The sequence below is a fragment of the Diabrotica undecimpunctata genome, chromosome 4 (assembly GCF_040954645.1).
Source record: "Diabrotica undecimpunctata isolate CICGRU chromosome 4, icDiaUnde3, whole genome shotgun sequence".
In the NCBI taxonomy this organism is placed as follows: Eukaryota; Metazoa; Arthropoda; class Insecta; order Coleoptera; family Chrysomelidae; genus Diabrotica; species Diabrotica undecimpunctata.
In genome coordinates this window covers 149,139,789-149,165,923 of record NC_092806.1, presented here as the reverse complement: position 1 = coordinate 149,165,923, position 26,135 = coordinate 149,139,789, and the positions used below count along the sequence as shown (strand labels likewise).

General features: G+C 32.7%; 1 protein-coding gene across 1 annotated transcript; it reads left to right on the top strand.

Moving 5' to 3' along the window:
• Positions 1–1,263: 1,263 nt before the first annotated feature.
• LOC140440176 (farnesol dehydrogenase-like) lies at positions 1,264–24,788 on the top strand. Its single transcript, XM_072530497.1, has 4 exons — positions 1,264–1,498; positions 13,456–13,917; positions 17,222–17,368; positions 24,628–24,788. The coding sequence occupies exons 1-4, from the start codon at positions 1,391–1,393 to the stop codon at positions 24,667–24,669; spliced, it is 759 nt and encodes a 252-aa protein (XP_072386598.1). The 5' UTR covers positions 1,264–1,390; the 3' UTR covers positions 24,670–24,788.
• Positions 24,789–26,135: the final 1,347 nt, after the last annotated feature.

Below are 26,135 nucleotides of genomic sequence, written 5' to 3'. Positions count from 1 at the left end.
TTCCAGGTACCAAATGTTGTTTTTTGACATACAGGGCCTAATATAATTGAGTTGTAAGTTAATTTTTACATGAACTTTATATCATAATAGTTTTATTTCATTCATTGAACAACATCCTCACATATTAAATATATCAATTCCTATACTTTTTCAAGAACCCAACTTTCTACCAGTGTCTAGTTTCCAGTTTCCAGGTACCAAATGTTGTACCAAAAAACATAAAGGGCCTTATATTAGAATCTTTTCATCACACCACTTGACACTGTATAGTATAGTTGGTTGCCTAACTATAATCACATAATTTTCTCACCACAATTTCATTTCACATACATAATTTTAAAACAATAACATTGATGGTTGATACTGCTATAATTTTATTTTATTTCAACTTTCACAATTTTAAACAATGTTGGCTTCTGTCTTAAATAGACATATACAGTTACACTGACTGCTCTGTCATAACTTCCGTCATAACCTGCCAAGATTGTCATTTCAATCAGTTGCTTTGACAAAGTCCTCGTAGACATACCGTCTCAGGACTCGCAACTAATGTAGAGTCATATGTCGCCATGTTACCAATCCAACGGTAACTTTAACATCTTAACTGTAAATTAGACATAATGTAAACCAAATTTTATTTAATAATTTTTAAAGGGTTTTTACCCACATATTTAGTGGCTACATCCATGTATTAGCTAGTAAGTATTAACCACATTTTTACATTAACCTTAGTCAAACTTAAATTATTTCATGTTCTTTTTAATTAAGTGGTTAAATACTATTTTAGGACACTGATGATGGAATATTTATTCCGAAAACGTTTTGTCAATTCAACATAGCCCAACTGGGTTTTTTATATACCTTTTTATAAAGGATTTTATTCAAAACTATTTTTATGTCTAAATTGACCGGATTATCAACGAAAGCTAAATCGACGATGCTGCAACAACGAAATTCAGCCACATTTACATAAAATAGTAATGGAAGATTAAAAAAAATCTAAAATTAAGTGTTTTTGGGACACTCATAAATAAGTGTTTTATTTTCATACGCTTATCGTATTATTTTACTGCAGTTTATAAAATTTTATTTTTAAAATAATATTCAGCAGATGTAGATCTTTTATACAAGATAACTACTATAATAAAACATTATAAATTATCTTATCTGAGTTATCAAAAAATGTTACTTTTGATTTTTACATGCCGGCAATTATTTTAATATTAGAGATTATTTGTGTTGTATAGATTAGGTAGGTATTTAATTTGCCATGGCCATCATGTTTTCGTATTACGCAATCCAAAAGATGATTATACATTTTTTTAATATTGTTCGACATATAAATAAATAAGCAGCTACTACAATCACTGCGTTTGATTAAAAATCCACGATGGTTCTTTCTATGGACAGATGGATAGGCAAAGTAGCTGTCGTCACAGGTGCAAGTTCGGGAATAGGGGCAGCAATTGCGGAACTTTTGGTTGAGAAAGGACTTTTGGTAAGAATAATTTATATTTTATTAAAAAAGTCACTTGTTTTTTTTTATCACAGAACTGAACTTATGTGATTTAATTTTACTGTACCTTTAAAATTTAAAAATTTAAAATAATCAATATTGCTTTTTTTTCTTATTCATCACCGTAATTCTTTTTGTATACTGCGCAACATTATTGCCAATATAATGGTAATGGTACTTTATTCTGCATCAATTATTTGTATGTAAACAATTAAAAATTAATATAGTTTTAAAAAAGCATTTTGTTGTAATATATAGGGCGGTCCTTAAGTAATTGCACAAAAAAAAACAGTAGATTCTACACTCTAAAATATTACGATTTAAGCCAAATTGCTTTAATAAAATGTTGATATCAAGAAAGATACAGGGTGTTAAAATGCAAATTTCAAATTTTATTTTTCGCTACAACTTTCATCTTTGTAAACATTTATGTATAAAAATTTACAACTAGGTACTATTAAATATGAGAAATTATAATTTGATGCGCATTTTGCTGTAACTGATAGAGAGCGCCACATATGCCACCTATATGTTATAAATTTGCACTTAACTTTTTGCTCTTTAAGTTACCTGTATTTGGGACAAAAAATATTAAAGATACATTAGTTTGTCAAAAAAAAAAGTATATTTGGTAATAACTTCAAAACTTAGCAGTTTTCGAGATAATCGCATTTTACAAATCAGCTGCATAATTCTGATTTAAGGTAATAACTCCAGGCAACGAAGAAAAAATAGACAAAAACGTTAATATTTATGAATTTTGGTATAAAATATCTTTAACTAAAGTTAATTGTTAACGAAATATTAAATAAAATAAATACATCAGCAGAATAATTAATAATAGGATTTGACAATATAACAGAATAATAAGATTTTACATCAAACATTTTACGTTTTATGTTAAATTAAAGTCATAATCAAAGCATTTTGTTTACAAACCAAATTAAGAAACAGTTTAACTAAATAACATATTTTTTTTGTCAAAGTAAGTGTTCTATAATAATAAATAATAATAATAAAACTTTATTCATCCTTGCAGATTATTTACATAATATAGGACATGTCAAAGTAAAAAGAAACGTTAAAGACTACCTATACAATATAAACATACACATAAATATAGAAACAACATACAACATATCTAAGACATAAATTCCGAGACACTATAAAAACATGACTCGATGAAATAAGTCTTCAATTTATTCTTAAATGCCCATCTATCATCTGCTTCACTTTTTAATTTGGATGGGAGCTGATTAAAAAACCTTACGCCGCTATAATCAGGGTTTTTTTCAAACATGGAAGTGTAATGTTTAGGAGTCCTAAAGAAATCTTTTTTTCTGGTACGATAATTGTGTACATCTGAATTTGATTTCAATCTATTGATATTAGCTTTTGTATACAGAATACTTCTGTATATAAAAATTGAGGGAACAGTGAGTATTTGATATTTTCTAAAATGCTCTCTACACGTATGTCTATATGGTAAATTAAAAATCAAGCGAATTATGCGCTTTTGGGCTATAAAAAGTTTCGAGGCATTTGTTGGACTGCCCTATAGAACAATATTATATGACAAATGTGAATAGATAATAGCGTAATAAACATTAAGTATCTGTTCCGTTGTAAATAAGTATTTGAGTTTCAAAAGAGCATAGTATCCAGAATTAATTTTCGAACATACATGATTAATATGTACCTCCCAGCTCATATTACTTTTTTTTTTTTTTTATTTACAAAATTGCTTCAACCACTAGGGGTTATTAGCATGGTACAATAAATTACATAAATGTTACACTATATTTTGTGAACTAGTCTTGCATTTTGTAAAAAGTTTATAGTTTTGTCATTATTGAAGCCGTTTAAGCACTCTTTGGATGAAGTGGGTAATCCAGCTTGAAGTCGTTCTAGGGTGTACAAAGGGCAGTCCACTAGCACATGGTCCACTGTAGTTACACAATCACAACTGTAGCACATGGGAATTTGTTCTTTACTTAGAAGGTAATCGTGTGTTAACTTCGTATGGCCTATACGTAATCTAGAGATGCATACTTGGTCTCGTCGCTTTAATGGGAGTTTGTATACAGCTACCTCATGCTTAATGTTTTTCATGGATGTCTCAGAATTGTTCCAGTGTAGTTGCCATTCCTCGCTTATTTTGTTTCTAAAATATTGCTTCAGGTCGCTATAAACGCATTTAGTGAATAATGTTGATTGTGGATTTTCTGCTGCTTCCCTGGCCAACTGATCAGCTTTTTCGTTTCCAGTTATACCACAGTGTGACGGAACCCAAAGGAATTTAACAAATCGGTCGTTTTCTTGACATCTCATTAGTTCTGACTTTATAAGCAATAGAATGGAATGGTTTGTGTATAACTGTTTCATAGAGCTGAGAGCACTTAAAGAGTCAGTTATTATCAAAGAGTTTTGTATATTTTTATTATTTACAAATGTTATTGCTTGCAAAATAGCAAGAAGTTCTGCGGAAAATATGGTTGATCGTAGGGAAAGTGAGAAGGAGTAGTCTTGGTGTAAAGTTGTAAAAGAAGCCCCTACCCCATTGTCGGATTTAGACGCGTCTGTAAAAATGAGGGAGTTATGAGAGCAGTTTAATTTCTCTGCTACTTTCTTTTTAAATATACTACGTGGTGTGTCATATTTGTTATTGATAGTAAGAGTTGTATCACAAATAGGCAGCTGTATTCTCCAAGGAGGTTGATGATTAAGGTTAGTTACATTGTATGTCTCAGGAAAATGTATGTTTAAACTATTTTGTAATTTTTGGATCCGAATATAAAACGGGGGACTTAATCTTTGTGAGGTGTTAAATGTCGATGTGAATCTGTCAGCAAACGTGTTTTTAAATGTCGGTATATGTGGATTGGCTGACAATTTAGCAGCATACACAAGGCTGAGGTAGTTTCTTCTTAGTTGAAGGGAAGGTTCACCTGATTCACAATATAAACTTTCAATTGGGCTAGTATGATGAGCTCCCAGTGCTATTCTTATTCCTGTGTTGTGTATTGGGTCTAGTAATTTAAGTATTGATGCTTTGGCTGAATTATAAGCAACTGCGCCATAATCTAGTTTAGAACGAATTAGAGTTCTGTAGACAGTTATGAGTGTTTGGAAATCAGCTCCCCATTGCTTGTGAGATATGCTTTTCAATAAATTTAGACCATTTTGAGTTGTTTGTCGAAGATGAAAAATATGATCTTTCCAGATTAACCTCTGATCTAGTTTCATTCCTAGGAAGGTAGTTGATTTAACATAATTAATAGGTAACGAGTATAAGGTGAGATTAGGTGGTAGTATAATGTTTTTTGGGCTCTTGCTAAAGAAAATTGCTTTTGTTTTGTTTGGAGATATCTGTAGACCACATCTCTCTGACCAATTTTCTAGTTGATTGATAGCGGTTTGTATATATCTGGTAAGTGTAAGAACATTTTTCCCTCGAGAAAATATGACGAGATCATCAGCATATAAGCGTGCTTTTACTAATGAACTAAAGGATTTAGAGATATCATTAATCGCAATAAGGAACAATACTACGCTTAGTGTAGATCCTTGTGGGATACCATTAATTTGCGTTGTTGGCTCTGAACAAACATTATCTACACGAACTTTAAACTCACGAAATATTAGAAAATTTTTTATAAACTTAAGGATGTTACCTTTGATTGACCATCTGGATAAGTTTTGTAATATATCGGCTCTCCAAATTGTATCATACGCATGGGTTATGTCAAAGAAAACTGCTAAACACTCTTGATTGCATCCAAATGCTTCGTGAATTTCGGATTCTATATCAACTAGATTATCTAAAGTAGACCTTGATTTCCTGAAACCACTTTGAATAGGGGTAAGAAGTTGTTTGTCTTCTAGATACCACAGTAGTCTATTGCTTACTATTTTTTCCAGAATTTTACATATCGAACATGTTAGCGAGATCGGTCGATAAGACTCCGGGTCTGATTTTCTTCTTCCCTGCTTAAGGACTGGAATAATAATTGACTGGTGCCAACTATCAGGAAACACATTTTTTGTCCAGATAAAATTGTAAATTTTTAGAAGGTATTGTTTACCTTCTTCGGGTAATGATTTTAAAAAGGCAACTGGAATATTATCAGGTCCAGGACTGGTATCTTTTGTACAGTTTAATGAATATAGTAACTCGTCCATTGAGAGTTCGTCGTTAAGAGGAGAATTAGTATGATCTTCTAAATCTATATAAGTGTTCTCTAAATTTTGTTTGTGTATTATGGAATTTGTAGAGATAATGTCATTGCTGGAGTGTCTTTGATACGTATCAGCAAGTATAGCAGTTATTTGTTCTTTCGTCGAGCAAGTAAGATTGTTATGTTCTAGATAATGGATTGTATTGAAGGATTTTTTTCCATTCATTTTATTAATCATTTGCCAAACTTCGGAAATAGGAGTAGATGAATTTAAGGACGAGACATACGTTTTCCATGCTTCTTTTCTGCTTTTCTTCAATATATATCTACAGTAGGCTCGCTTTTGCTTAAATTCGAGTTGGTTTTGGAGTGTGGGGAATTTTTTAAATTTGTAAAAAGTTCTTTTTGACTCTCTGATTGCCATCTTACATTCCTGGTTCCACCAAGGGACTGGAGGATGTTTTTTTGGAAAATTTATAAAACCTACGGACAATTCTGCAGCTGTTGTTATAAGCTGAATAAAATTGGAAACTATAGAATTAATATTTGCACGGTCATCACTAGGAGGACTTAGCTCTGATATGGATCGAGATATTAAAGAAGAATATAAAGACCAGTCGGCATTCTTTAGATGCCATTTATTAGACGGAGCGGAAGAGGGAGCTGTATTGTTATTCGTTATTAATATTGGGAAGTGGTCACTTCCATGTAGATGAGATGTGACTTGCCAAGACAGTCCAGGTTGTAAAACTGGGTCACATAAAGTTAAATCAATTGCTGAACCACCACCTGTAGAGACATTAAATCTTGTAAAACTACCATCATTAAGTAAGTTGAGATTAAGTTTAGTTATAATTTGTTCGATTTTACGCCCTAAACTATCGGATTTATTTGATCCCCATAGAACATGATGTGAATTGAAGTCACCTAAAATAATTCGTGGTTGAGGAATTTGATTAAAAAGGTCTAATAGTTCGCGAGCTGAAGGATCAGTACCAGGAGGAATGTATATATTGCAGATGTTTATTTTTTGAGGTCCTTTCAAAGTTATTGCTGTAGCCTCTAATTGTGTATTTAAATCAATTATTTCTGAATCATATTGGTTATGTACATAAATAGCTGTCCCTCCACTAGCCTGGTTTGCATTAAGTCTATTTTTAATATATGGTGTGTAGTTTTTTAGTTTATAAAATTTCTGCTGTTTAAAGTGTGTCTCTTGTAGACATATGATGGACGGTATGAATTTGGACATTAGTAATTTAAATTCTTCCAGACGGGTGTAAAACCCGTTCAGATTCCACTGAATTATGGACTTGAATTTTTAATTAATAGGTGTATCACTGCAATCTGTAGAGGAATAGTCATCCTGTAGTTTACAAAGTTTCTTCCTTAGTCTTGTACATCGTGTTTTCAAGTATCTTTGTGATAGCACTGGGTGAAGTTTTTTTAGGAGATCTATTAATCCTTCGATATCTTCCGTGTATGTTTTAGCAATACTAAGCGGATCTGCAGCTCCATGGGTATTTTCAAGTAAATCGATTATCTCTTCTTGGCTTAAACAGCTACTGTTTGACTTATTTTGGAAAAAATCAACTGTACAGTTAATAAGATCTTCAGCTAAGTTATGGTGGGTTTGGACGTCTGTTTTTGTTCTTTTGTGTTTTTTATTGGGTTCTTTAAAAGGATTTCCACCCTCCGGTTCAGGAGAATTTGTTATATCAGAAGCATTTCTTTTAGGTGTTTGAGCTTCTGTTTGAGTTTCATTTATAGTTTTATTTATTTTACCAGGTTCAGAAGCATTACTTTTAGGTGTTTGTACTTTTGTTTGAGTTTCTATTTTAGTTTCATTTATTTTACCCGGTACCGTTTCCATTGTTTTGGAGTTATCGAAAGAGGTAGAGTTTTTTGGTGTAGGTGAAGTGATGGTTTCAGTAGGTTGTGGATTACAGCTTTGTTTTGTAAGTACGGGAGAATGTACTGTAGTTTGAGCTGTATTTTGTTGTGAACTAACAGTCTGGTCACATTGTGATTGAGAAATGTGTGTTGTATTGTCATCGGTGGATTGATTATTATGATTTGGGCATCGAGATGCTAAATGATCAGTTTGTTTACAAATAAAACACGTTTGTTTTTCTAGTGAGAGAAATATTCGATAGTTCGATTGATCATGGTTAATTAGTATTGAATCGGGGATATTTTCAAGATTTTTAGGGGCTATATAAGTAAAACGTCGAAAACTAATGATATGTCTAAAACTAGGATTTGATGTTCCGATCCGTAAAAAATCTATTGGTGTTATTTGATAGATTCCTATCTTTTTGAGTTCATTTTCTATTACGTTATGTGGTATAGAAGGAGATACATTAGAAATAATTAGTTTTTCGTTTGGAGTAATTAGTTTTCTAGCTTGGATACGATGTTGGTTTACTATTATTATCCCATTGTCTGTTTCCAAAAATTTTTGAACAATATTTTCCGAAGTGAAGTAGATGCATATACGATCATTAACAATTCTGGATATTGCAAGTATATTTTTGGGGTCAACTAAGTTGGCTACAGCATTCAGGTAATCCTCGATTTTTGAATTTGGAACTGTATTTACTACAATTGCTTGTTTTTTGGAAGGAAATATGTTGGTAGGTTCATTTAAAACTGTTGAATATAACTTTTGTGCAGTAGTATCATTTTTGGGGATTTCTTGTTGTGAAAAAACATTTGATGATGAAGCTTGGTTCATGTTGATCTACGGAACCCGAGTACGGTCCTCGCAGCAATACGAAATCATTGATAATAACTCGATGTAATTAAATAAATTAAATTACTTACAGTTAATGACCAAAAATATCAACAACAAATAATTATTGTCAATAATTTACACTTTACTACACTTTTAGCTTTCAATGTTTTTAAACAAAACCACAAAAACTAGGTGCGATTAAGGTAATTAGGTGTTGCTTCGTTGAACGCTCGAAGTCGAATGCAGCTCATATTACTGTTTAGATGTAGTCCTAAAAACTTTGTAGTGTCAGATAAAGTGATAAAATCATTGTCGACTTTGACAGAGAAATTTTCCTTTATTGGAGTTTTTATATAAAATTGCATACATACTGTTTTACTCGAATTTACTATTAAGGAGTTTTTTTCGCACCAAGACGTAAACTCATGGGCTAAGGTATTGAGTTTTAACCTCAATTCCTCAGCATTTTCTGCAGATGCCACCAAGGTCGTGTCATCAGCATACAAAAAAATATTTTCCGTCCTCTTATATTCAGGCATGTCATTGATATAACAAAGAAATAACAAAGGACCCAGTATTGATCCTTGTGGAACGCCAAGATCAACGTCATACAAATCTGATTGATAATGACCGATTTTGACATACATCTGTCGATATTCTAGATAGGATTGTAACCATTTTAAAAAATTACTTCGAAACCAAAGTTCGTTTAGTTTACAAATTGCTACATTTAAATTTATAGAGTCAAAAGCTTTAGTTAAATCAAAAAAGAGGGCTCCAACAAATTTCTTTTGATCTAATGAACTATAAATGAATTTAAAAAATGTTGTTGATGCACTCTCTGTTGATTTACCTGGAAGAAACCCATTTTGATATGAACTTATTATGTTACTTATATTTACTAAAAAATGACAACATCCTTTTATGAATGCATTTTTCAATAACCTTACAAGAGACAGTTGGTACGGTAATTGGTCTATAATTTTCTAACATAGTTTTGTTTCCTTTTTTAAATATTGGGGAAACGATACCAATTTCCAAATCAGTGGGAAAAATACCCATCTCTACAGATTTATTTATTAAATCAATTAACGGTTGAATAATGTACACGCTCATATGTTTAACTAGCTTTGTGGAAATGCAATCAATACCCACTGAATTTACATTTTTTAAGGATGAAACAGCTTCGGCAACATCGCTATAGTCAATAGGATAGAAGAAGAATGTTTGGTCAACATTTAAGGTCGTATAGTTTTTAAATTGTGAATTTCCATATTTGGCATTTAATGCATTTTTTAAAAATGATGAAAAGAATACGCCGAAAGCATTTGCCATCTCTTTTTTATCGTTTATGAAACTTCCTGAGTGTTCGATTTTTTCTATGTTTTTATTTTAACTGTTTTCCAAATAAATTTTTGCTTTTGATGGTTATTTTTGTTGTGAAGGGTATTCTGGAAACAATGCTTTTTTGCTTCTTGAATTTTATCAGTATACTTCTTTTTGTCTTCTTTATATTTTAATTACATCAGGGTCTGTCGAATTTTTTGTCAACCAGAAAAGGTTTTTTAAATCAACTCCCATCTTTAAGATTTCGTTAGAAATCCAGTTGTTAGTCAATATTGTCGAGATTTTCATAAACAACCTTAAAATCCTCCTGATTCAACCTTGTTTGCAATGTTGATATACTTGGTTCAGACAAATTTCTAAATGTTATAGTATTCGTTATCTCATGTCCACCATTTTCTTTAATTCATTTGTCAATATATTCCATAAAAGATCGTCTCATATTAAATAGCATCCTTGGTTCTAAAGAAAGTGCTGCAGTATTTATTTCTTCCCATAGTTGGTTTCGAATGTTTATGGGATTCTTATAGACACGTTGTTTTAACGCGCCCCATACACCAAAATCAAGCGGATTAAATTCTGGTCTACGTCGTGGCTATAATGTATAATGGATGAATATATTCTTTTGGATACATATCCAAATCTTATGGTATATTATGGAACTACATCTTATTTGTCGCAGAGGTTAAATAATGTACTAAACTTTGATGTATCCCATTCATTGGTTACTTATATACATACGGAATAACCTATCGATGACATTACTTATTTATATGATTACGTTAAAGCTTACGAGTAACTATAATTACATCTCGAACAAATGGACTAATATGATTTACTAACGAACTAATATTATGCTGAACTAAATTGCCTGTGTGTTTACTATATTTATAACAATATCGGTTATTAGGCCAACGATGATGTTTTTGTAAAAATGCTGAGTCTTTAAGGTTAGATTTGTAGTAAAAGTATTATGAAACAAGACCATATGTGTTATTCAATACCTGTGCTCTAGTTTCTATTTGTCCTAATAAAAATGGGTAATCAATTTAACAATGAATAATAAGTATTTTTTACGAATTTTTTATGAATTAAATAATTATATCAATATCTCACCACATTGCCAAGGAATATCACTACCACGACCAATCCAACGTTCAGAAAAGTTGTATATAACTATGTTCTAACTGCCTTCTCTCTAGTATGTGGTTTTGCACCATCTTGCATAAACCACATATTTTAAGTTTTCATAATTTTACAATAGAGAAAAAGTAATAGAACGCCATTACAGAAACTTAAGAAGCGATAGGAAAGGGAAATTGTAAACATGATGACGGCCAACGTCTGAATACGGACACGGCACGTAAAGAAGAATATGAAGAATCTTTTCTCCAATAGGACATTTAGCAAATCATGATGTAACATCACAAAGCATTTTGTGATGTTACATTATCATCCTTGAGTTGTTTTAACAAGAACAAACTATAAATTATGCTTATTTACAGGTATTCAGTGCTTTACCGCATAAATATCAAACTAAGAATTATTATTCAGCTGACTTATAAAATGCGATTATCTCGAAAACGTTTAAATTTTCAGGTTACTAACAAGTGTACCTTTCCTTTGTAAAAATAATGTATCTTTAATATTTCTTAACACAGATAAAGTTAACTTAAATAGCAAAAAAGTTAAGCGCAAATTTGTGCCACACATGTGGCATATGTGGCGTCCTCTATTAGTTACGTTAAATTATGTATAAAATTAAAATTTATCCTACTTAAAAGCATCTAACTGTAAATTTTTGTCCAAAAATATTTACAAACGTAAAAGTTATAGCGAAAAAGAAAATTTTAAACTTTCACTTTAACATCCTGTATCTTTCTTAATATCAACATTTTATTAAAACAAGTTGGCTTAAATTATAATATTTTAAAGTGCAGAATCTACGGTTTCTGTTTGTACAATTACTTAAGGACCACCTTGTATATAAAAAATGTTTTACACTCTATGTGTTAATTATTTTTTCCGTTATCTCATTAAAAGGTTGTATATTTTGTAAGGGTTGTAAGTTATGGCGTTGATTGAATATATTCAATCAACGGTTATTGGCAATGTAAATAAGGGAAAATTAAATTTTATGGTAAATTTAAATCAAATATCAATTTGTAATTTTCACAATTTGAATTGGAAATTATAAACTTTACATTACAATAATATTCTATCACTTCGAACAAAATATTCACTATGACCAAAATAAAATAATTATCTCAAATTTTTATTCGGAATCTGATTGATGAATATTTTTAGGGTCAATATTATTTTAATTGTTTATCATATCGGTGCCATTTCAGGTATGACATTTGACTTATAAAGGCTGTTTAAAACTTTATATTTGTCTTTCGATATGGGGAGAGAATTATAATAAACGGGAGGTATTTCTGTTATGGTAATAAGCTCATTCTTATCTTCTGTTGACTTTCTAGCTGAAGAACTTTATGTTACATGATTAAAGCCGTAAGTAATTTCGGAAAGAACGTCATTACGTAAACTATTTTCGCATTTTGATTGCTTCTTCTTTTTATATAGACGTGACTCTGTCTATTTTTCAATCTGCCTCCAGTAAGTTGTCGTTCCATCGGTTGCTTAGTCTTCCTACTGATCGTCTTCATATTGGCGAACCGTCCCTTGCCGTCTTTAATACTCTATTTGTTGTCATTCGGCTTATATGATTATTCCATTCTACTCTTCTATTTCTTACCCAGTTCTTGATGTTCTTCATCTTGCATCTACGTTGTATATCTGTACTTCTAGCTCTGTCCCATAGTGTCTTACCATCAATTTTTCTAAGTGTTTGCATTTCTGCTGTTTCTAACATCCTTTTTGTCCTCTTTGTGTCAGGTCTTGTTTCTGACGCGTATGTCATTATTGGTCTGATGACTGTTTTGTAAATTCTGCCTTCCATTTCTTTCCCCATTTTTTTATTTCTCGATATTGTTTCATTCAGGTAGCCTGCGGCTCTGTTTGCTCAATTCACTTGATCTTCTACTTTAGATTCGAGTTTTCCGTAGCTAGATAATGTGATGCCTAGATATTTAAACACCATCACTTGTTCTATTATCTGACCTTCCAACTTCAATTTACATCTTAGTAAATTTGCTGTTGTAACTATGCATTTTGTCTTTTTTTGGGGAAATTAACATGTTACATTTTCTACTACTGGGTAACTACACCTCACAGTTTTAGAAGCAACATGATGAGTATAGATAAGTGTAAACTTTGTCACTTTGTTCAGTTAAAGCTCTTTTATTAATATCACATGTTGCGCATAGATTTTTCTTCTTTCTAATTCAACTTTAACTTCATATTGTCAAACCATAATTGTTGTCATTCAGCAGTTAGGCTTTTCGAAGGCTCGGAAGAAAAGTTCTTTTAGCTATCCCTAAAATCATGTGACCTAACCACATAAAGTAAAACAGAGTCCCATTACCCAGGGCATCCAAAGTAACTTTCAGTACAAAGCCTTCTCATTACGGAGTGTGACCCCTTTGATCTTCAGACACGTGGGTCTCACTGTTCCATTGGAACACATATGTCACTCGGAGGTGGGGTTCTACAAAAATTGTTGCTTGTATGTTTATTATCCTTAAACTAAATAAATAATTTCAGTAAAATATTTACAGGTAGTGGGCGCTGCTAGAAGAAAAGATAGATTGGACGCTTTAGCACAAAAACTTCAAGGTAAAAAGGGCAAGTTTTACGCAGTAAAAGCAGACCTTTCCAAAGAAGAAGACATAAAAGAAATCTTCAAATGGACTTCAGCAAATGTTGGTCCTGTAGCTATCCTAGTAAATAATGCTGGTTGCCACAATCAAACAGGTCTAATAGGTGGCGATACAGAAGCATGGAAAACCACTATCAATGTTAACCTTTTAGCATTGTGTATAGCAACAAGAGAGGCAATTGATATTATGAAAAAGAATAATATCGATGGTTATATTATTCATATTAATAGCGTCGCTGGTCATCAGGTATTTAATATTCCTGGCGTAGATGTATATCCAGCAACCAAATTTGGAGTAACTGCCTTGACAGAAACGTTAAGACATGAACTAAATGCACTCAAATCCAAAATAAGAGTCACCGTAAGTAAACAATTTCAATAAAGTAATTAGATTTTAAACAGAAAGACGGTCTTAGATTTAAGAGCCTCTGCATATGTCGCTTTGATGATACCTAATGAGATTTAAATACGTATAATGCGGATGACAGATGCCCTGCATTAAAATTAAATCTAAGACCGTATTTCTGTTTTAGTTTTTTACACGGTTTTGAGTACTACAAACTAAATTCACTAAGAATGTTTACCGTGATGAACGACATGTGAAATGCATATTATAGATTCCCTTGCCGACCAATTCATTAACCTGTATGTTTTGCAAGTTGTAAAAAGCGCAGTGGTAAAAAAAAAGTACTAACTAATTGTAATTAGATTTAATTTTTTTTATCAAATCGGGGAATTTCACTGGCAGCTTTAGCATTAACTATATGTCTTTTACGTTTGGGCGACCGTATATAAGCCTGCCTTATCGTTAAGCACTTTTGTTGGTAGCTTGTTCACGTGCGAGGGGAAGGTTGTCTTGATCAATAGCTTTTATCTACTTACGAAATGGCTACATATAAGTGTAACTAAACATTTTGACCAATCAATCTACGGATACGGATCGTAACAATATACTCCGATGACGTTTAGTAGTAATTTTTTATTTTATAAATATGTGTATTATTTTTCTAGACCGAACGCTCTAAATATAGTCTAATTATGGCCGCAGAGAAAGTTTCTTTTAAGATTATTCGATCAGAATATTTCTAGTTTTTCTCACCCAGTTCTATTTTGGAGCTAAGATTTTTTGTCACTCACAGCTGCTCGTGAGCTTTTAATATACAGTGGTACCTCGTCATACGACTGTAATTCGTTCCGTAATCTTGCTCGTATGTCAAATTGCTCGTATATCAAAGCAATTTTCCCCATTGAAATTATTTGAAATGTCATTAATCCGTTCCAGTCCCCAAAAAATACGTTAGTTGTTTTTCTTAAGTGTTTTTCAATAACAAAAATGTATTTAAAAGAAGAAACATTTACTTATAAGTAACAAAAAATAAATACATGTTCTGTAAAAACATAAGAAAAGTGAAGTGTGAAGTGCTTACGGAAGCGCTTAATTTTCGTCGGTGGTCTTCGCTTTTTTCGTCACATTTTACTCATTCTCATCTGCAGATTGTTTAAAAAAACTGTCCAAGAAGGTTTCTTTCTTTCTCTCTTTCAGAATATAGTAAAAAAGGTAAGTTTCGTTGAACAACACCGATGCACGACCAGTTGTAACTTTTTCGGGGTGATTTTTATGCACAAACTCTGCAACTTTCTCCCACATTCCCAGGATCTCCCTTATATCTCTTGTAGAGACAACGTCTTCTGGCTTCTCTTCAAAACTAATTTTTCGTTAAACCACCGTTTGCTGCTGCGAATGTAGTTCGTCTAACTCCTCGGTTTTCGGCTCTTGATACTGCTCCTCGACAAGTTCGTTTATATCTCTTTCATCTACCTCCAGACCCATGGATTTTCCAAGAAAAACAATCTCATCTACCATTGACTCTTCGGGTTCCAGTCCTTCGCAGCCCCTTTCATCTACAGCCTCAGGCCACAGCTTCTTTCATGCAGAGGTTAAGGTCCTTGTTGTGACAGGACAGGCCTAGCCAGGCCTGCTCAATAATTCTTAGGCATATTAGTATGTTAAAGTGGCCCTTACAGAACTCTCAAAGGGTAAGGTTTGTATTTTTTGTCACCTCAAAGCAGCGAAGAAAAATGTGCTTGGTATACAACTTCTTAAAATTAGAAATCATTTGCTGATCCATGGGCTGCATTATAGGAGTGGTGTCTGCTGGTAGGTAGAGTATCTTTATAAACTTAAACTCTTGGAGTAAATCATCTTCGAGATTTGGTGGGTGAGAAGGGACATTATCGAGGACAAGAAGGAAAAATGCATGGGTAGGTTGTTTTTCTGATTTGCCCTCCACATAATTGTCAGTTTTTCTTTTAATATTTTATGTGACGTAAAGGCTCTGGGATTTTCTGAATGGTACACTAGATGAGGTTTGATTTTACAGTCGCCACTCGTATTGGCGCAAAGTAGTAGATATAATCTATCTTACATAGATTTGTGACCTGGCATCGTCTTTTCCTTTGCCGTTATGTAAGTCCTATTCGTCATCTTTTTACATATCTCGATCTTTTTCCTGTTTCGTCACAGTTGAAGACTTGCTGGGGGATGTATCCTTTGGCTTCTATCAGTTCTGGAAACGTTTTGATGTAAATTTTTATATCCGAACTTGATGAGTCACCATATCTGACGGCGGAGTGAATGTCGGTCCTATTTCTAAAGTTGTCAAACCAGCCCCGACTGGCTTTAAACGAGTCTTTAGATGCATCATTTGTGGAAGTGTGTGGGATCTGCTTAAGCAAATCTTCGTAAATTGCTAGTGCCCTCTCACATAGTACAGTACATATCATTGATGTGGTACGCCCGTACATCTTCGCCAAGTCAGTTTTTTGTACACCTTACTCATGTTTTTCAATGATTTCACGTTTTAGTTCAATAAACATCTTCTTCGTGTATGAACCCATAATTGTAAAAATAAATGTAATGTACAAAAAGCACAAAACGCGAACCTAACTTATCAACAATACTTCGAAAATGAAGGAAACAAGTAATAGTCACGTACAGACCCGTAAAATGACCTTTATGTCGAGGCCGTAAAGATCTTTTATCAGTAAAACTAAATTTTATTTACAAAGCAAATTAAAGATAGTCAAATAAGAGGTATAAATTTGAATAAAAACCGATTCCTCTTATCTCAAATCGTGCTCTCATCTTAAAGCAAAATACCGCTCGCTCCGCAGCTCGTATCTCAAAACACCACTGTATATATATATATATATATATATATATATATATATATATATATATATAATATATATATATATATATATATATATATATATATATATATATATAGTCAACTCTTAAATATTGGGGAAATCTGCAAGAAAGACTCTAATGAGTATCAATTGTTCTTCTTTCTTGCAGATTTCCCCAATATTTAGGAGTTTACTATTTAACTGATCTGCAAAGATTAAATTTCTTTTCTATATATATATATATACACAATATTTAGTTCAGAAGAATAATTGTAAGATAGTTATGGTTTTAGATCAACTGATGATGAATATGAATTCATATACAAAACATCTTCAATAAAGGCTGGAGTAGCAAAATATCTTTTTTGTTTCTACCCCAAAATGTGACTGATAACACTAATATCTTAGAAACCAAAACCTATTTAGTTTTTATTACATATTAATATTTTTAAATACCATTTATTATGTTTTAGAGTATAAGTCCTGGTGTAGTTGACACAGAAATAATAGCCTCGTTTAAAGCATCAGAACATTTCGCCGTTATTAAAGACGCAATGTTAAAATCTGAAGATATAGCTGATGCAATTTTATACGTCCTTTCCACACCACAACATGTACAGGTAACAATCATTATTTAAAAAATATACCAATCTATACACAAAGATCACTTAATTTTTTCTATGAACTTTTATTTATTTTGTTCAAAAAGTAAAGTAATGTGCTAATATTTTGATTTGAATAGCAAGAAGTTTTCTGAAAAAGAGTTTGAAATGTTCACTTGCTTTTTAGGATAAATATGATGACAACAAAGAAAGAGTGAAGTTATAAATGTAGCTTTATTATGAAGTAAACAGTTACAAATATACATAGCATCGAAAAATAATAGTTTATCTTCTTATTTTTGATCTAGATATAACACTCTGTTTTTCACTGTGTTTTAAAGGAATGCCCTTGTCTTGTTTTATTGCCAGCCTCAGTTGGCTTAGTAAGACTAAGATTATTACTATTACAAAAATTAATATTAATCTCAACATTCTTCTGGGTTGAATTGCATCAATGATAACTGCGACAACCTTTCGACATCCTATCTGATATTTTCTTCAGGTCCTCCTAGCCCTTAGACACTACTACACTGATCACTAATCAGTGCATTACTGCTACTGGGAACATCTGACGGTTTATTCATACCGTCGATAGTGACGTGGTTTGGATGGAGGTTGGCGTGAGGGTTGGCATGAGGATTGGCGCGGAGATTGAAGCAAACATGTCTGACAGCAAGATTTTGATTGGAGGATGAAGCGGATGGTATTTTTTTTATCAGAGGTCTCCAAGTCGAATGTAACTGGATGCCGCCACCTCTTTTATTATGTTGTGTTAGATTGATCGGACAAGAGATGAAAGTTTTTGTTGGAGGGAAAATATTGTATTATTCCTGTTGATTTAAGAATTGTGCCGATTTTGTCAGTGACACTTTTGATGTAAAGGAGAAAAGCTATCGTATGATGAGGGTCTGGGTTGAGTGGGAGATTGGTGTCTGTGGATGCTCCTATTAATGTGATTTTCGCGGTAACTGTTTTGGATGAAGGCTTGTTTTAAACTAGAGAGCTCAGTGGGTGTCTTCTTCTTCTTTGTCAACCATTTTCCATCCACTCCTGAATGCAGGTCTCTCCCAATTGCTTCCATCTTTCTCTATCTTGCGCCAATCTAATCCACTGTTTGCCTGCCACTGTTCTTATGTCATCTACCCATCTTTTTTGAGGTCTTCCCGTGCTTCTTGTTGTCGTCCTTGGTCTCCATTCTAGAATTCTCCGTGTCCACCTGTTGTCATTATATCGGGCTACGTGACCTGCCCAGCGCCATTTCATTTTTGCAATTTCTTCCACAATACCCTAATCTTCGTTCTACGTCTTATCTCGGTGTTTCTAATCTTGTCTCTTAGTGATATTCCAAGCATAATTCGTTCGATTGCTCTTTGCGTTGTTTCTAATTTTTTAGCAGATTTTTTGGTAAGGGCTACTGTCTCCAAGCCGTAAGTACAAACTGGTAGTATGCATGTGTTATACACCTTTTTCTTTAAGTTTACAGGAATGGAGGTGTTTTTCAAGATATATGCTAATTTGCCGAAAGCGCCCCATGCCAGTTGTGCTCTTCTTTTAATTTCAGCATCTTGATTTGGTTTTTCTAGTTTGATAACATGACCTAGATATACATAATGTTCAACATTTTCTATGGTATGATTTTGTAGTGTTATATTTGTCTGGTCTCGGCTCACTATTTTTGTTTTGCTGTAGTTCATTTTTAAGCCTACCGCTCCTGAAACTGTATTTAATTGTTGTAACATATCATTTAGTTCTTGGATATTATCGGCTATTAGAACTATGTCATCTGCGAATCGCAAGTGGTTTAAGTATGATCCGTCGACGTTGATACCCTTATTGTTCCATTCTAGTTTCTTAAAAATGTCTTCTAGAGCAAGGGTAAATAGTTTGGGAGAGATGGTGTCTCCTTGTCTTACTCCCCGTTGTAGTCTTATGGGATTAGTTTTTGTGCTTTCGTCCAGCTTTATCTGCATGGTGGCATTTTCATATATGTTTTTAATTATGTTAGTGTATCTTGAATCTATACGTGCATTTTCTAGAGATTCAAGCACTGCCCATAATTCGATGGAATCGAATGCTTTATGGAAATCAACGAACGCCATATGAATTGGAACATTATACTCGGTGCATTTTTCTATCAGTGTTCTTACGGTGTGCAAGTGGTCTATGGTACTAAAATGTTTTCTGAATCCAGCCTGCTCGATAGGTTGATAGAAATCGAGCTTATGTGTTAGGCGGTTGGTTATGATTTTAGTTAGTAATTTATACAGATGTGAGAGCAAGGATATTGCTCTCCCGGACATTTATTCGTTTTTAGTTGATTTAGGGCCATTCTTATTTCATAGTCGGTTATGTCCGGTATTTCTTCTGAGCCGGTGTTAATTATTGTTCGTTCAGTACGTCGTTGTTGTGGTTGTGTATTTGCCGAGTATAATTTAGTGTAGAATTTTTCAATGGCCTCGCTTATTTCCTTTCTGTCTCGGACGGTGACGTTTTTCTCATTTTTTATTTCTATGATTTTTCTTGTGCCGTTTGAGTTTTTTGCTTTGAGTACTTTCATATTGCAGTTATCTTGTATTATATTTTTTATTAGATTGTTAGTATAGTTTCTATGATCGTTCCTAATTTCTTTCTTCACGTTTTTGTTTAAACTTTTGAAGCTGTCCGAAGTTCGATCTGTTCTGTTTCGTCTTTCTTTTAGTAATTTAATTGTATTAGGTTGAAGTTTAGATGTTTTGGCTGTTTTCGTGTTTGAGCATATTTTCTTAACCGATGTTGTTACAGTTACTTTTATTTTATTGGCTAGTCCGTTTATATCCATTTGTCTCAGTGTCTCTACTGATTTTAGTCTTGTGCTTAGCTCTTTTTGGTATTCCGTTTGTTTTTGAAATAGGACATCGGTGGTTGGGTATCGTTCTCGTTTAATAAGTTTGTTTCGTTCTACTCTCGTCTGTATTTTAATATTCGCTCTAACCAATCTATGGTCACTTCTGGTATAGAATTTGTTTAGTACTGTCACGTCGGTGCATATGTTTTTGTTATTGGAGGGTATATAGTCTATTTCGTTCTTAGTTTTCTTGTCTGGGCTGATCCATGTCCATTTACGTTGTTTAGATTTTTTTAAAGAAAGTGTTGAGACAAAATAAACTTTCGTTGTTTAAGTAGTTGTACAACATCTCACCCCTTTCGTTCCTGTTGTCCAGCCCGAAGCGACCGATATATTGTGTGTCGCCCTCTTCTTTTGTTCCAATTTTTGCATTAAAATCTCCTGTGATTATTACGAAGTGTGATTTTTCTTGGTTCCTTGCTGTTGTCAGATCCTCGTAAAATGATTCAGCTTCCTCGTCTGTTGAGTTTCCTGTCGGTGCATATCCATGTATTATCTGTAAGCTGTATCTGCTGTTCAAAGCGATGACAAGATATATGACTCTGTTTGATACTGCACAGAACTTCGTTACTTTATAGGGAGCTCGTTTGTTTATCGGGAACGCTACACCGCCTATGTGATGATTTTCTACGGAGTTTTTCTGGTATAGGTGGTGACCAGATTTTAAGATGGTACATACTTCTCCTGGTAAGCGAGTTTCACATAGTCCAATTATATCCCATTTGATATTTGAGAGCTCTTGTTCTAGTTCGTCAAGGTGTTCTTGGGTCCTCATAGTTCTTACATTGTAAGTGGCTATACGAAGCAATGATGGGTAGTTTTTCTTATTTGATTCAGTCGAATATTTGCCTCCCCCAGAATCCATGAGGCTGACTAATTGTTCAGTGTGAGATTCTGAGTGTTTAACTCTACTCACCTGGGGTAATTTCGTATTGATACTCTACATCTTCAACTTGGGAGGTTTTTGCATATTTAAAACGCCACGCTTGCCGAGCGGGTTGGCGAGTGATTCTATAAAATCCCTAAAATCAGGGAATTGCCACTTCCGCCATCCACGCCGTACCGAAGGTATTCTTCTCCGCCGTGTCTGCCGTTGTGGACTTCATCCGTGACCCTGGATAAGGGACCCTAAGGAGGTACTAGTTTCCCGGGTCAGGAAACCCCTGAAATCTGCGGAGGGCAGGGATTGATTCATTTTCCCTGATAGGACTATCCAGAGGAGTTCCTACCCGCTACAGTGGGTGTACTTATGCTATACCTGCCAGGTGGGATTGAAAAGACACCAAAGCATTCCTACCGTGGGGCCAAATTATGAATGTATCGTCAATATATCGTAGCCAACATGTGGGTTTGAGCATTGATGTGAATAGTGCTAGGGTCTCGAAGTCTTCCATAAAAATATTGGCAATTTCTGGTGGAGAGCCCATTGGGGCACCATTTGTTTGTCTGTAGAATTAATTTTGGAAGATGAAAAAAGTGTTGGACATAAAATGTTTAGCGAAAGATAAGTGGCCTTGCTGGATGCTGTATTTAGTTTTCAGAATATTTAGAATTTCGTCTATAGGAATGTTTGTGAAGAGTGAAAGGATATCGAAACTTAGTAGAATGTTTAACGGTGGGATGGGGTATGGTTTAAAAAGTTCGATAGAATGAAAAGAATTTTTGCCGAAGCATGAATTATTTTCGACGAGAGGTTGTGAGATATATGGCCAAGTACTTGGCCAATGGTTGTGCAAGGCAATTATATGCACTGACAATGAGACGTATAGGAATATTGGGTTTGTGAATTTTGGTTAGCTAATATATTTGAGGTGTTCTGGAAGACTTTTCACGAGGAATTAGAGATTGTTTTATGTCAAGAGGAAGAGAGGTTTTATTGATATCAATGTATACAGGGTGGTCCTTAAGTAATTGTATAAATAAAAACCGTAGATTCTGCACTTTAAAATATTACGATTTAAATCAACTTGCTTTAATAAAATGTTGATATTAAGAAAGATACAGGGTGTTAAAGTGCAAATTTAAAATTTTATTTGTTGCTATAACTTTTATGTTTGTAAATATTTTTGAACAATTATTCACAATTGGATGCTTTTGAGTAGAATAAAGTATAATTTTATACACACTTTAATGTAACTGATAGAGGGCACCACATATGCCACATGTGTGGCATAAATTTGCGCTTAACTTTTTTACTCTTTAAGATAGCTCTATTTGTGTTGAAAAATATTAAAGATATATTATATTTACAAAGAAAATATATACTTGTTAGTAACATCTAAATTCAACCGTTTTCGAGATAATCGCATTTTATATGTCAGCTGCATAATAATTCTTAGTTTGATATTTGTGCTGTAAAGAACTGAATACCTCTAGATAAGCATAATTCATAGCTTATTCTTATTAAAACAACTCAAAGATGATAATGTAATATCACAAAATGCTTTGTTATACATCTTCTTCTTTAGGTGCCGTGTCCGTATTCAGACGTTGGCCATTATCATGTTTACAATTTCATTTTTCTATCGCTTCTTAAGTTTATATACTGGTGTTGTATTACTTTTTCTCTATTGTAAAATGCTGAAAACCCAAAATATGTAATTTATACAAAATGGTACACCGCCACATTCTAAAGAGAAGCCAGTTAGAACATACTTAAATACAACTTTTCTGAACGTTGGATTGGTCGGGGTAGCCACATTCCTTGGAAATGTGGTGAGATGTTGATCTAATTATTTAATTCATAAAAAATCAGAAAAAAATACTTATTATTTATTACGTAAATTGTTTATCCATTTTTATTAGGACAAAGCTAGAGCAAAGGTATTGAATAACACATATGTGTCTTGTTTCATAATACCTTTGCTATCTAACCCTAAAGACTCTTAAAAGATTTTTACAAAAACATCATCGTTGGCCTAATAACCGATGTTGTTATAAATATAGTAAACATATAGGCAATTTAGTTCAGCATAATATTAGTTCGTTAGTAAATCATAATACTCCATTTGTTCGAGATATAGTTATAGTTACTCGTAAGCTGTAACTTAATCATATAAATAAGTAATGTTATCGATAGGTTATTCAGTGTGTATATAAGTAACCAATGGACGAGATACATCACAGTTTAATACATTATTTAACCTCTGCGACAAATAAGAAGTAGTTACATAATATACCATAAGATTTGGATATGTATCCAAAAGAATATATTCATCCATTATACATTATAGCCACCAAGTAGCCCAGAATTTAATCCGCTTGATTTTGGTGTATGGGACGCATTAAAACAACGTGTCTATAAGAATCCCATAAACATTGGCAACCAACTATGGAAAGAAATAAATACTGCAGCACTTTCTTTAGAACCAAGGATGCTATTTAATATGAGACGATCTTTTATGGAATATATCGACAAATGAATTAAATAAAATGGTGGACATATCGAACACTTACTTTGACAAAACATTATGTTATTTAGTTTAACTATTTCTTAAGTTGGTTTGTAAACAAAAATGTTTTGAGTATGACTTTAATTTAAAATAAAACGTAAAATGTTTGATGTAAAATCCTATTATTCTGTTATTTTGTCAAAACCTATTATTAATTATCCTGCTGATATATTTATTTTATTTAATATTTCGTTAACTATTAACTTTAGTTGAAGGTATTTTATACCAAAATTCAGAAGTATTAATGTTTTTGTCTATTTTTCCTTCGTTGCCTGGAGTAATTGCCTAAAATCAAACTTATGCAGCTGATTTGTAAAATGCGATTATCTCGAAAACTGTTGAGTTTTGAAGTTATTAACAGGTATACCTTTTTTTTGTTAATATAATGTACTTTAATATTTTTAATCCCAAATACAGGTAACTTAAAGAGAAAAAAAGTTAAGTGCAAATTTATGCTACATATGTAGCATATGTGGCGCTCTCTATCAGTTACATCAAAGTGTGCATCAAATTATAATTTCTCATATTTAAAAGTACAAAGTTGTAAATTTTTATACATATATGTTTACAAACATGAAAGTTATAGTGAAAAGTAAGTTTTCAAATTTGCACTTTAACACTCTGTATTTTTCTTAATATCAACATTTTATTAAAGCTATTTAGCTTAAATCGTAAAATTTTAAAGTGTAGCATTACTGTTTCTTTTTGTACAATTACTTAAGGACCACCCTGTATATATATATATATATATATATATATATATGTAAATATATATATATATATATATATATATATATATATATATATATATATATATATATATATATATATATACTAAAATTACTAAAAAATAATAATCAATGATGATTACCTATATCATTATTTATTTCGTTAAGAGTTAAAGATATAGTGTGATAAATAACTAAATATTTTTTTTCTAGGTCCATGAAATCATCATCAAACCTCAGGGAGAATTTTTTTAAAGATAGACTTAAAGAGCAGTATCAAGTTGTTGTATGAATAATTTCTAGTTTAAACAATGTATATATTGTAATATTTGTTAAATAGGTAATAAATTTTTTTTTATGCGTTCTATTTAAAATACTCTTTATTTCAATGCAGAAAGCCACTGAAAACAAATTACAAATTTCAGGGAAGTACCATAGGGTTACAATTATTTCATGTTTCATAGAATCTAACACAGTGGATTAGTGACATTTTTTTAAACTCCTGGTTAAAGACAGAACTTTGAGAGATTGAAAGTGAAATTCAATCTATTTTCAGTAAAAATAATAAGTTATTTACTGATCATTACACAGTCACAGGGTCACAAAATATTAACAATATTTTTATTAATCATTTATCAAAGGGAGAAGCTGAGTTTGATAAAAGTATTATATTCCGTCTCCTGATCATCCAAAAACTGCATGTCGGCGTACGTTTTTCTAAAGCCTGAAAAGAAATCATAGTATTCTCTCTTCAGTCCTTACAACCCCGTAGGAAGTGCAGTGATTATCGTGATCTCGTGTATAGTCTGTCTCAAAAGATCTTTGTCTCTGGTCATTTCTTTTAACTTACTTTTAACTAAACTCATAGTATTATATTTATTTATTAAACACACCGAATCACCTTGTATTTGTTGAGTTACAAAACTCAGAAGATGCAAAAAACGGTGTTAGTGTATTACTTATATACTTGATCCGGACTAACCAGGAAGAAGTTGCAATTTCAAGCAACAATTAATTATTAATTATTAACCTAACAGCAAACGATAAATATTTTTTGGTTTCACTTATATTTGAAATTTTTCTTTATCTATACCGGAAAAATCTTGAATGAATCAAACCGTTAACAAATAATCGAATTTTAGAAAAACTTTATGAAGAATTTTATGCTTAACTTGACGGTCGACGTTGTGTCTAAGGTTACTGTTACTGGTGTAACAAAAATTATAAATACACTTGCATTGAAACTGTTTTGATTAGAGGTCCCAATGGTACTATCTATGAACCGGTGGGTGGGAAAAGTCGCTGTAGTTACTTTGCGTACACGTTGCGTACAACTCGGCAAAAACTTCAATACTAAAAATTCTCGATCTAGTTCATAATTCCGCAATTAGGATAGCATTGGGGGCACATTACACAATCTCTATTAAGAGCATGTACTGTGAATCTGGGGAGCCTTCACTTCAGCTTAGAAGCGAATATTTAAGTCTTTTATATACTACAAGGGTGGCGGCAACTTCAACCATTCCTGTTTTCAGAAACACTGTACCTCCTATATACATACATTCTGATAATCCCCCACCATGGACAATATCTCTCCCAAAGTGCGGTATCAGTCTTACATAATTTAAAAAATCTGATACTTTATCATACATCTTTAAAACTAGAGCCTTAGAGAAGTTAAATAGTCATCACAAGTCCGTGCACATTTATCATGATACGTC

Excerpts from the sequence above, each read along its gene's own strand:
- LOC140440176 (XM_072530497.1), top strand. The coding sequence starts at position 1,391 with ATGGTTCTTTCTATGGACAGATGGATAGGCAAAGTAGCTGTCGTCACA. Across the intron at positions 1,499-13,455 it reads TGGTTGAGAAAGGACTTTTG|GTAGTGGGCGCTGCTAGAAG; the intron begins GTAAGAATAATT and ends AAATATTTACAG. Across the intron at positions 13,918-17,221 it reads AATCCAAAATAAGAGTCACC|AGTATAAGTCCTGGTGTAGT; the intron begins GTAAGTAAACAA and ends ATTATGTTTTAG.